The sequence below is a fragment of the Vipera ursinii genome (assembly GCF_947247035.1).
Source record: "Vipera ursinii genome assembly, chromosome: Z".
Taxonomy (NCBI): Eukaryota; Metazoa; Chordata; class Lepidosauria; order Squamata; family Viperidae; genus Vipera; species Vipera ursinii.
In genome coordinates, this window is record NC_139517.1 from 123676483 (window position 1) to 123689560 (window position 13078).

The window sequence follows — 13078 nt, forward strand, 5'->3', positions numbered from 1 at the left end:
CAGAACAGCCACATGCACCAGTTCACAAGTGGGAGGAAACACACACCCCATGGTCCAGGGTACACATAGACTATGTGGGCCCATTTCAAGGACACACATTTCTGGTAGCAGTAGACAGTCATTCCAAATGGCTAGAGGTGGTACCCGTGGGCAACATGACATCAGCAGGAACCATTCAAGCTTTAAGGGGAATGTTTGCAACTCATGGTCTGCCAGACGTGATCGTGTCAGATAATGGAACACAATTTACCTCATCGGACTTTCAGGTGTTCCTGAGGACCTTGGGGATTAGACACGCCACCTCGAATCCTTTTCACCCGGCCAGTAATGGTTTGGCAGAGCGATTCGTGCGGACAACAAAGGACGCCCTCAAGCGCATAGTGCAGGGGAATTGGAAGCAAAGACTGGCCACCTTCCTCCTACACCAACATGCAACACTCTGCACTGCCACAGGCAAAAGCCCAGCGGAACTCAGATGGGGCAGACGCCTAATAACAACGCTGGACAGGCTCCACCCAGACAGAGTAGCAGCAGACGCCGGGACCCCTAACATCAAAACAAATTTTAACACGGGGGACCCCATCTGGGCAAGGAACTATAGCTCAGGTCATCCATGGGTTCCAGGGGAAATACTAGAGCAAACAGGACCCCTTTCCTACAAGGTAAGGGTGGAGGGGGGACTCTGTTGGAAGAGGCACCTGGACCAGCTGAGAAAAAGGGCTCCAGAAAGGGTTGTTGAGGACACACTGGGGGCTGAGGAGGAGGAGCCAACACTAACACAAACACCCAGGAGGGTCACCAGGGGGGCACAGAGGCAAACTTACCCCAGGCAGGAGACTGACAGGGAAACCAGGCAGTCACCAGAACCCAGCATAACACAGAGCCAAGGCACCTCAACACACACACATACACACCACAATCCGCCACAACAACAACAGCAAGGAAGAGAGACAAGAAACAGCACCATACCACTGGGGGAAACAGTCCCAAGGAGGTCAAGCAGGCCTCACAAGGCTCCAAGCTACCTCGCTGACTATGTGCGTTCTTAGGGGAGGCGTAACTGGGAATTAAACAAGTGTAAATTCTGTGTATAAATGTAAATAAGTGTATATAGTTATGGGAGACGGAATGACAGAGGTTAATCCCTCACTATGGGGGAAGGGGTATAGTGTATGCTCTTAAGCATACACGGAATGTCAGCACAGCAGGGGGCTGGACAACTCCAGGCTATAACCGCTTTTGGCGGGAAAGCCTGAATAGAGCAAGCTGTTGACAGCCCCAGGGCATGGTCAGCTCTGGCGGGAAGCCAGGGTTTAAATCCATTGGCCACCTGCACTGGCGGGAAGCCCAGGTTTGAATCTATTGGTTGCGATTCACCTGGGCAAGTATAAAGAGACGCCAGGTAACCCCTTAGCCTTGGCTTCATTCCTGATCCAATAAAGAAGTTACTACCCAGCTCCAGTGTCCGTCTCTCTGTGTGACCACGCGACTTTGCACTGGGGAATTTTGGGAGTTGAAGTCCACAGGTCTTAAACTTGCCAAGGTTGGGGACCCCTGCTTTAATGGACACATCCAGGTACTCTTCATGGCCAAATATGGAAGTGACCTACTGCTGATTTTTTCTAATATATTTTAAACTTCTCAGTCTAGCCCAGGGGTAGGCAACCTTGGCTCTTTTATGACTCGTGGACTTCAACTCCCAGAATTCCGGAGCCAACCATGCTGAGGCGAAAGGCAGAGGCTTCCAAGCTGAGCCATGCTGGCTCAGGAATTCTGGGAGTTGAAGTCCACCAGTCATAAAAGAGCCAAGGTTGCCTACCCCTGGTTTAGCCTATAGCTTTGTTTTTACCAAGAGTATTAACCAGGCCTGGCCCTATTTTTTTTTTTTTTTGAGGTTAACCAGGTGCAAAAATTATTAATAAAATGCAAAGATCAGCACATTCCAATAAAGCATTTCTAATTACATTGGGAACGAAAAGTCCAGAGAAACTAGGCAAGGCTGAGGTTCATCCATAGAACAAAGGTGAAAAATTAATGAGGGGACAGTCCTGAGGACATTGAAGCATCTGGTATTGATTGACTAAGCTAATGCAGAGGTTTGCTGGGTCAAAAAAACTAGATCATTTCCAATCCAGCATCTTGGAAGGACAAGGAGATTATATATTTCTGTGGAACTAAAGCATCGCATAGAAAGTACCCTTAGGATGCAGAAAGCTAAAGATAAAATTAAGCATAAGCAAAAAGATCAGAAGTACAAAAAAAAGTCTGCTGCAAAGTCCATATCAAGTGGGGTAATGCAAAACAATTTACAGTAGTAAACAAGAGGAATTAACCTCTTCTCCACCTGTATTTTTTCTTCTTTATAGGTAGTAGGGCTGCATGACTATTATCCTTCTCATCTTTCCTTTTACCTTCTACTATTGGTATCTTATGATTATATTACTTTGTTGTTTGTATGTACACTGAGAGCTTCTGCACCAGAGAAAAAGTCCTTGTGCATCCAATCACATTTGGCCAAATAAAGCTATTCTGTTCTGTTCCATTCCATTTTCCATATTCCATATTCCATATTCTATTCTATTCTATTCTATTCTATTCTATTCTATTCTATTCTATTCTATTCTATTCTATTCTATTCCATTCCATTCCATATTCTATTCTATTCTATTCCATTCCATTCCATTCCATTCCATTCCATTCCATTCCATTCCATTCCATATTCTATTCTATTCTATTCTATTCTATTCTATTCTATTCTATTCTATTCTATTCTATTCCATTCCATTCCATTCCATTCCATTCCATTCATTCCATTCCATTCCATTCCATTCCATTCCATTCCATTCCATTCCATTCTATTCTATTCTATTCTATTCTATTCTATTCTATTCTATTCTATTCTATTCTATTCCATTCCATTCCATTCCATTCCATTCCATTCCATTCCATTCCATTCCATTCTATTCTATTCTATTCTATTCTATTCTATTCTATTCTATTCTATTCTATTTCATATTCCATTCCGTTTTCTATTCCATTCCATATTCTATTCTGTTCTGTTCTATTTCATATTCCATTGCATTTTCTATTCTGTTCTGTTCTGTTCTGTTCTGTTCTGTTCTATCTTCTCGAGACCAAAACAAATAATGCCACCATAGCTTCATGACTAAAAACAATAAAGGTAAGATCAATTCCACCAGCTTTTGTTGTCCATTCCTGTTCTCCCATTCACCAATTTTACATAGACTTGCAAAATTAATGGCTTGGGGTCATGACCATTGGTTAATGTTTTCTGCAAATATGAGCATCGGGTATAAAAATTGCCTTGAAAGGGCAGGAAAGGAAAGTAGTTGCTCTCCAGAATAAGCAAGCATAATAAATCAGGCGTTATAAGATTATAGATCACCTTTATTTTTCATATGTTCACTATCCACCCCCAACCCCAATTTTATTTGAAATAGTATAAACATATACAGGTAGTCCTCGATTTATAATAGTTCATTTAGTGACCATTTGAAGTTACAACAGCACTGAAAAAAGGAACTTATGACAGTTTTTCACCCTTATGACTGTTGCAACATCCCCATGGTCACATGATCAAAAATACAGACATTTGGCAACTGGTTATGACCGTTGCAGTGTCCCTCGATCGCGGGATCCCCTTTTGTGACCTTCTGACAAGCAATATCAATTGGGGAAGCCAGATTCACTTAACAACCGTGTTGCAGACTTAACACCTGCGGTGATTTACTTAAAAGCTATGGCAAGAAACGTCATAAAACGTGGTAACGTTCATTTAACAACCATCTCAACAACAAAAATTTGGGACTCAGCTGTGGTTGTAAGTCAAGGACTACCTGTACACAGACAACATTATTATTAATAATAATTAATTATTATTAATTAATATTAATTAATATTGCAATTCTCCTGTTTGGACCCCACCCATCTTAGTTATCAGGAGTTTGACCCTGGTACCGTGTTTTCCCGAAAATAAGACCCAACTGGAAAATAAGCCACAGCATGTTTTTTTCAGGATGCTCATAATATAAGCCCCGCCCCCCAAATAAGCCCCAGTTAAGATCATCAGCCAGGCGGACACATTTAGTACCGTATTTCCCCAAATATAAGCCCTAACCAGAAAACAAGCCCTAATGTGTCTTTTGGACCAAAAATTAATATAAGATCCGGTCTTATTTTCAGGGAAACACGGTAGTTCTCAGGTCCTTAATCCAGGAGGGAAATTATTTCCTGTGAAAAATATCCTTCTACCTCATTCCCTTCCATTATTCTTAATCATAAGTGCAGAGGTGACAGATTTGACCTTATGATCTCGGTAGAAGGGGTCAACATCCTCCAGTGGTTCCCCAATGAGCTCGGATGGGGGAGATCCATAGATGTCTGGCAGCTTCTTGCATGCTTGCAAGTCAAACTGTGGCCGTAATTTTTCTTCCTCTCCGGCCTGATCCCTATATTCCTGTTTGGTATCTTTTCCGACCTTTGCCGCGATCCGCTTTTCAATCTCCGATAAGGATTCCGGTGTGAACCGGTGAAAGTTGTTAGTACCCAGTGGTAACAAGAAGTCAGCCATCTTTTCATCCTGAGTTTTCTTTGTAGTGGCCGTTACTCCTAAATGTGAAAATGAAACGGAACGAAACAAAACAAAACCCTGAAAAAGAAAGAAAAAGGGAAATTTTGGTAAGTAGAACTCACCAGGAGTGACAACTGTGCCAAGCATTTATTTGGCTTCCTTTTTTTTTTAACCATTGCCTTTCAGAGTTAATGGGAAACAGATTGCATTTCAGTTTCTGATGGAAAGAAGAAAGAAAGAAAAAAAGGCAGCAACATTATCATGGACTTCTGGACTTACCTTAATTGCAACATGGATAAGAGGATGTGTGAATGCCCTACTTTTTCGTTACAGCTATTTCTCCAACGCTTGGCACTTCTTGGTAAGTCAACCTATTTTCCAATGGGTGGAAACTAATCAAGGAGAGAAGCAGTCTGGGATTAAGGAGAAATTCCCTAACAATGAGAACAATTAACCAGTGGAACAGCTTGTCTTCACAAGTTGTGGGTGCTCCAACACGAGAGGGTTTTTAAGAAGAGGTTGGACAACCATTTCTCTGAAATAGTATAGGGTCTCCTGCTTGGACTAAAAGATCTCCAACATCCCTTCCAATTCTGTTATTCTTGGTTATCCATGGTTCAGCCTAAAAAACTCTTCCTAGGTTTTCTTAGAACACAGTTTTGTGCAGCTAAGATAACCACACAGTGACTTAGATATGTGCATGGATTCAGCTGTGATTCAGAGTGCGCCGGAATAAAATAATAATAATAACACCACTAACACTCACCCCCTTCCAACTTAGCAATAATAAAGGAATCTCAAAAACACAATCAAAAGTCATTCAACCTGAGAATTAAATGGAAAACGTAGCCTTACGGAAGAGATATAAATATATATTTATAAATATTCTCCAGTTCATACCCCTCCTTTATTCTACAATTTTAAATCAGGGTAGACAATTAGTTTTCCTAAGAGGCCACATGAAAACAGGGACTGATGCGATGTCAACCCCTGCAAACAATTCTGACCGCTTTGTGTATTTGTTTAATAAATTTATATGCTGCCCATCTCACAATCCAAAGCAATGTGTATACAGGGAAATTATACCTTCCTCCCCCACCTCCTTAAAGGCAGACGGATACAGGTGTTTCGGACCACCATAAAAATCTTCAGCAACATTTCTTTCTATGCAAACATTCCTGACACTGAAGCCAGTTTACGCCTCCTCTTTTACTTCATAAGTGACTTAAACTCTCTAAAAATTGTACATGGGGGTATCTCTGAGGCCCCTCTCCTTGGGTGTTTTCTGCCAGATGGTGTTTCTAAAGCCATTGTGTCACAAGGCCCATCACCCTGCTGCGCAGCTATGGTTTGAGATAATTCACAACCATTATTTCTCAAAACACCCAGAGATTTGTCAGCAAATAAAGCTTTTCCTGTCCCAGCGTGATAAAGATAACATGTATTGACTCAGCTGAAGGCCTGAGATTCTTCTTGTCCCAACTTTGTTTTATGAGGGACTCGTTATGTGATTATTGATTGGAGGCACATCAAAAGGAAACGGACCTCCCTGTTCCCTGTTCCCTGCCCCTCCCCTTTTTTATACAATGGATGACCCAGGGTGCCTAATTCTAAGCTGCCATTCTCTTATTCAGATTCTCTACATTTCCATTGATTAGCCTTCCTCAACCACCCGCCTTCCTTTTGGAAAGACCCTACAGATCGGACATTGTCAGCTGGCTTGGAGCTTCCAAGGAGGAGCCTGATTATCCCCACCACTGCTCCTCCTATTCACATCTTCTAAGTGTCGCATTTTCTACCTTATAATTTTGTAGCATTCTATTTATATATAGTTTTATTTCTTTTTTAATATTGTAGGCTGCCTAGAGCAGGGCTTTTCAGCCTTTTCGCCAATTTTTTTTATTGAAAAGTTTTAAAATACATTTTTAAAACATATACCCCATCCACCCCACCCCTCTCCCCACCCCTCCCATCCCAACACACACACACCCGACTTCCCAGAGCCGAATACAGGGTATTACATCATACAATCTTACTCTAAAATAATCTAATTACTATAATTACAGTTTAAACCCTATCGCAATTTAACTCTCCTTAACCATAGGAAAAAATAATAATATAGCCTCTAATTACAATAACTCATATCTATTCAAATGCTAAATGATACTTTGTAGTTCCATATCTGTTCTGAATAAAATCAATCCATCTTTTCCATTCCACTATATATCTCTGTTGCGAGTGATCTTTCACATATGCCGAGATTTTAGCCATTTCTGCCAAGTTCGAAACTTTCAAAGTCCATTCTTCAATAGTAGGTAGGTTCTCCTTCTTCCAGTATTGCGCTACCAAAAGTCTTGCAGCTGTTATTAAATTCAACATCAAGACCTTTTCGCCAATTTTGTACCATTTTTAGGATATGGCAATGTTCGAGTATCACCCAGCAAGGTGTCAAAAACTTGATGACCAAAAAAAAGTCCTGCTAAGGTGGGACTTCCTTCCCTCCCTCCCTCCCAGCAAAACTTACAGGTATGAGAGAGGGAGAGAGAGAGAGAGAGAGAGAGAGAGAGAGAAAGTGGTGCAAACCAGTTGAATCCCACAAATGAATTTGCCCCAAATTTCTGTTGCTAAGTAAAACATTTGTTACGTGAGTTTTGCCCCATTTTACAACCTTGCCACATTTGTTAAGTGAATCACTGCATTGGTTAAGTTAGCAACAGGGTTCTTAAGTGAATCTGCCTACCCCATCGGCTTTGCTCTTCAGAAGTTCGCAAAAGGGGATCATGTGACCCTCGTGGACACTGCAACCATCATAAATATGAACCAGTTGCCAAGCATCTGAATTTTGATCATGTGATGGTCACTAAATGAACTGTTGTAAGTCGAGGATTAGCTGTGAATAAATAAATAAATAAGCCTCTCTGACAATTCTGGGAAATGTAGTCCCAGCACATTAGAAGGACTCTAGATTGGTGATGCCATCTGTCCACACTTTACACTTTTCCTCGTGAGATGCGCACGCCAGGTTCCCAAAACAAAACTGAAAGATGGCAGTTCCGATTCCTTCTTAAGATTTGGACCAGGGGTAGGCAACCTTGGCTTTTTTTATGACTGGTGGACTTCAACTCCCAGTATTCCTGAGCCAGCATGGCTCAGCATGGAAATCTCTCCCTTTCCCCTCAGCATGGCTGGCTCAGGAATTCTGGGAGTTGAAGTCCACCAGTCATAAAGCGGCCTAGGCCTAGGCCAGGAGTAGGCAACCTTGGCTCTTTTATGACTCGTGGACTTCAACTCCCAGAATTCCTGAGCCAGAACAGCTCAGCATGGAAACCTCTCCCTTTCCCCTCAGCATGGCTGGCTCAGGAATTCTGGGAGTTGAAGTCTACCAGTCATAAAGCGGCCTAGGCCTAGGCCAGGAGTAGGCAACCTTGGCTCTTTTATGACTCGTGGACTTCAACTCCCAGAATTCCTGAGCCAGAACAGCTCAGCATGGAAACCTCTCCCTTTCCCCTCAGCATGGCTGGCTCAGGAATTCTGGGAGTTGAAGTCATAAAAGGTTGCCTACCGCTGATTTGGACAAATAATGTCCCTTGCTTGCTTTGCATGAATTGAAACACAGAGGAAGTCCACAAATTACAACCATTTGCTTAGCGACTATTCAGAATTTTAACGGCACTGAAACCAGTGAGTCCTCACAGATAGGACAATTGCAGCATCCCCACAGCTTGGCAATTGACGTGTATTTACGATGCTTGCAACATCCCAGGGTTGCATAATCACCATTTGTGATCTTCCCAGCCGGCTTCTGACCAGCAAAGACAATGAGGGAAAGCCATGGTTCATTTAACAATCATAGGGTTCATTTAATAACTGCAGTGATTCAGTTAACAACCACAACAACCAAAGTCATAAAACTGGACACAATTCACTTAACATTGCATAGAAATTCTGGTTATCATTCTCTGAAGATAACCATCAATACCCACAACAGCTTTCCACTCAGCATTTCAAGTGCATTTACAGGTAGTCCTTGACTTACGACCACAATTGAGCCCCAAATTTGTATTGCTAAACAAAACAGTTGTTAAGTGCCCCATTTTACAACCTTTCTTGCCTCAGTTGTTAAGTGAATCACTGCAGTTGCTTAATTAGTAATATGGTTGTAAAGTGAGTCTGGCTTCCCCCATTGACTTTGCTTGTTAGAAGGTCACCAAAATTAACAAACAGAATAACTCATCTCCCTCCATAAAGTACAATTTGAAAACAAGAGAGAGAGAATGAGACAGAGGGAGGGAGGGAGGAAGGAAAGAAGGAGGGGAAGAGAGAGAAGAGAGAGAGAGAGGCAGAGAGAGAGAGAAAGAGAGAGAGAGAAAGAGAGAGAGAGAGAGAAAGAAAGAAAGAAAGAAAGAAAGAAAGAAAGAAGAAAGAAAGAAAGAAAGAAAGAAAGAAAGAAAGAAAGAAAGAAAGAAAGAAAGAAAGAAAGAAAGAAAGAAAGAAAGAAAGAAAGAAAATGTTTTCCAGGGAGGGAGGGAGGGAGGGAGGAAGGAAGGAAGGAAGGATATTCTGGAAGGAACAATATTGATTTTACTTAACACCCAAAAAAACTGAAGGATTGGAGAAGTCACATGATCCAGATGTGACTATTATACACTTGCTCAAAGCTTCCTGGTTCTAAGTTCTATATGCCATCTAATAAAATGAAGAAGAGACCCAGAAGGTATCCAAAAAACACCTAAAGTAGTGTGGTCCTATTCTGAATTTAGTGCTCAATAGACCTCTCCCGTTTCCTAGCTAATGTCTTAAGGAATGAAAAAGAAGAAATGGGAACATTCTGTCTTTCTGAATCCTGAGTCCCAAAGTAATCAGGATTTTTGAACCACCCCACAACTATATAAATGGAAACAAACAAACAAATAAATAAATAATGATTAGTAGTTAAAAACCCTATAAATTACCTTTAACCTATTGATTCTGGCCAGTTCTAATCCTGAAAAGCCTTTAAGGTATGTCCTACTTAAACAATGGAAGTGTTTCCCCTCTGAAAGTTGCAACTAGGCCATTTGGATATGGATCTCACACCCACACACATACACACACCCCCTACAACACGGTCTTTCACCTCCCGTTGTCCCATCTGGGAATGGAGACCCATATTTGCTACTGACAGTTACTCTCTGCCAAGCTGTGCCCTTGGCTGGTAATTGTGCACATCGCATCTTGAATACTATGGCCCCGAGTTCCTCCTTTTCCCCAAATCCCAGCCCTACCAACCCTTCAAAGAACTTAACCTCAACATCCCCAATGCATCTCTGCTCTAAATTAACAGCTCAGAGCATCCACTGAGGAACAAAACATGCACAAACAAATTTCTCTACAAGCTTACACTAATAACCGCAACATGCTCAAGCCTCGATGAGCTTTGGATTAGATAGAGGAAAGTCCTGCCTGAAAATAGAGGCTAAGAATAGAAAGAAACGAAGAGAGAGAGAATCAGACAGACAGACAGACAAATATCCTTTGATCTTGGATAGTAGATAGGCTATCCCAGAACAGGCAGTCCTTGACTTACGATCATTCGTTTAGTGACCATTCTGAAAAAAAGCGACTTACGACTGTTTTTCACACGGCCATTGCACATTCCCATGGTCACGTGATCGAAATTCAGACACTTGGCAACTGACTCATGACGGTCGCAGCGTCCCAGGGTCACGTGATCCCCTTTTGCCACCTTCTGACAAGCAAAGTCAATGGGGAAGCCAGATTCACTTAACAACCGTGTCACTCACTTTGCAACCGCAGGGATTCACTTAACATCTGTGGCAAGAAAAGTGGGGGGGCAAAACCCACTTAACATATGTCTCACTTAAGAACAGAAACTTTCGGCTTAATTGTGGTCATAAATCAAGGACTACCTGTATTTTCTCCATAACTACCTATGAAAACTATTCTTGAGGAGGCAATTTTGCCACATCAACATCCATTACACCGATTAACAATTCTCCTCTCCGGTCTGTTTGCATGGCTAACATGCCTTCATGCTTAGCAATCCTGGTTACAAGCAACATATGGAGAAATAAGGTATGAATCCACCAGCCCTCGTCATACATATCCGAATTTCCTTCCATCAACAAATTCCAATTAACGAGGCAGCCTATGCCATGAATGTACCGATGATCCCTTGATTGATTGGCAGCCTGTTGTAACACAACCCACTACAGGTTGTCCTCAGTTTAGGACCAGAATTGAGCCCAAAATTTCTATTAACGAATAGACATTCGTTAAATAGGTTTTGTCCCATTTTTACCAGCTTTCTTTTCACAGCTGTTAAGTGAATCCTTGCTTCCCCATTGACTTTGCTTGCCAGAAGTTTGCAGAAGGGGATCACATAACCCTGGGACACTGCAACCGTCATAAAGACGAGTCAGTGGCCAAGCATCAAGAATTGTGATTGTGACCATGGCGATGCTGCAACAGTTGTAAGCGTGAAAAATGGTCGTAGATCACTTTTTTCAGTGCTGTTATAACTTGAAACAGTCACTAAATGAATGGTTATAAGTTGAGGACTACCTATACAACAGGGTCTTTCTCCTTTAGCCTAACCGAGAAAGGCAACTCAAGGAAATGTCTTCTGGCAAAGCCTCTCTCGCTGGATCAATATTTTTTCAAAGAATTTTTAATTTTCCCAGAAAGCTGAATGCTAAAGAACAGAGAGGCTGAGTTATCAACGTCCCTAGAAATCTGCTCAGCTAAAAATCCAGATTCCAGCCTTACAGATGTCAATATGTTTACTTAATACGAATAATTCTAAATCAGAATGCTATATAACTTACTATGTCCAAACATCTAAACCAGGGGTGTCAAACTCAATTTCATTGAGGGCCGCATCAGCACTGCGGTTGCCCTCAGGGGGCTGGGTGGGTATGGCCGGGGTGGGCGTGGCCTACTGGGTGGGCGTGTCTAGTGCGCGTATGGCCTACTGGGTGGGCGTGGCCAGCTCTACGCATCAAGGGTGCCTATGGGGGCCTGGGCAGGAGTGGGACAGATCTGAGGGTCTCTGGCAGAAGGAGGCTCTCTGGGCCAGGGCCAAGGCAGTGGGGGCCGTTCCCTCACTGTTGCCAGGATGGCTTTGCGGGCCACATGAAACCACTTCGCGGGCCGGATCCGGCCCCCGGGCCTTGTGTTTGACATGTCTGATCTAAACTATAACTTGGCTTAGGACAGGGATAGGCAACCTTGGCGCTTTTATGACTCGTGGACTTCAACTCCCAGAATTCCTGAGCCAGCATGGTTGCCTACCCCTCGCTTAGTAGGACGGTCTGTTTCATGCTATTTGCTACATCCTAAAGCCAGGTTGAGAAAGAGTTTCTGCCTTCCCCAAATTCCATCACCGAATTGTGATGGAAGGGTTGAAAAACAAACTATAGAAACTGTTATGTACTGGGCTTTTGGTACCTCACCACGTGCATTGCTGGAGAACTAACGGTTCTCCAGCAACCCAGACAAGATGTCTCCGGTCCTGCAATTGGTCAGCTTTGGGCGGCAAGCATGGGTTCAATCTGACTGGTTGCTACCAGACGGTCTGGCTATATATTGTGGCAAGGTGCACCCAAGTCCTCAGTACAGTTCCAGCTTAATAAAAGAATGAGTTTCCCTGTACTCAGCTGTGTGTCTTCATTCCTGCTCATCAGAGCCCACGACATAATGCAAACTATATAGTCAGAGTGCCAAAATAGATCCTATAGGCAGGGGAAAATTTGCTGATTTCCTGGCTGTGACAAATGAAACTAAATTTATACCTGTAATCCAGACATACGTTTATAATACAAGATTTTATATTTCATATTTTGTAATTTGTGTTTTTATTCAAAGGGGATGTGAATGTGCCAGGCAATAAATAATAAGCTGCAGTCCATCTTAAAGGCAGTGGTGGGATTCAGCTGGTTCGGCAGAACCGGTAGCTCACTTTTTTTGCTGCCCAGGCCCAGAATGGACTTCTGGAAGTGGCATCCACACAGAAAACCAGTTGTTCCCATATTTGAATCCCACCACTGTTTAAAGGACAGGGCTGTGTGGCTCAGTGGTTAAGATGCAGGGATTGTTGGTTGTAAAGCCGGCAGCCCAGGTTCGAGAACTAAGCTCCACACAACAGGATGAGCTCTTGCCAACCTAACAGTTCGAAAGCATGCAAATGTGAGTAGATAAATAGGTACCACTTCAGTGGGAAGGTACAACCTAGCAGTTTGAAAGCACGCAAATGCGAATAGATAAATAGATACCAATTGGATGGGAAGGTAACAATGGTCCATGGCATCATGCTGGCCACATGATCGTGCTGGCTCAGCACAGTTGGCAATGAGTAGCGGAATAAAGTCCCATCTTAAAACACATTAATGCTTAATGTGGGGAATGGTTAAAGATGGTGAGGTTGGGATGATCAAACCAGAAAGATTTTTTCAGATAAAGTATCGCAATTTATTTTCCATGGTAAGC

At 42.6% G+C, this 13078-nt stretch overlaps 1 protein-coding gene across 1 annotated transcript in view; it reads right to left on the bottom strand.

The window, feature by feature from the left end:
• Positions 1 to 13078, bottom strand: part of LOC310648908 (sodium channel protein type 5 subunit alpha-like) — a gene marked incomplete at its 3' end in the record, with an annotated part of 422981 nt that overhangs the window by 345128 nt on the left and 64775 nt on the right. The window contains 1 exon segment of the mRNA XM_083377037.1: positions 4325 to 4669. Within this exon segment, the coding sequence (XP_083233163.1) occupies positions 4325 to 4591 (267 nt within the window). The 5' untranslated portion in view covers positions 4592 to 4669.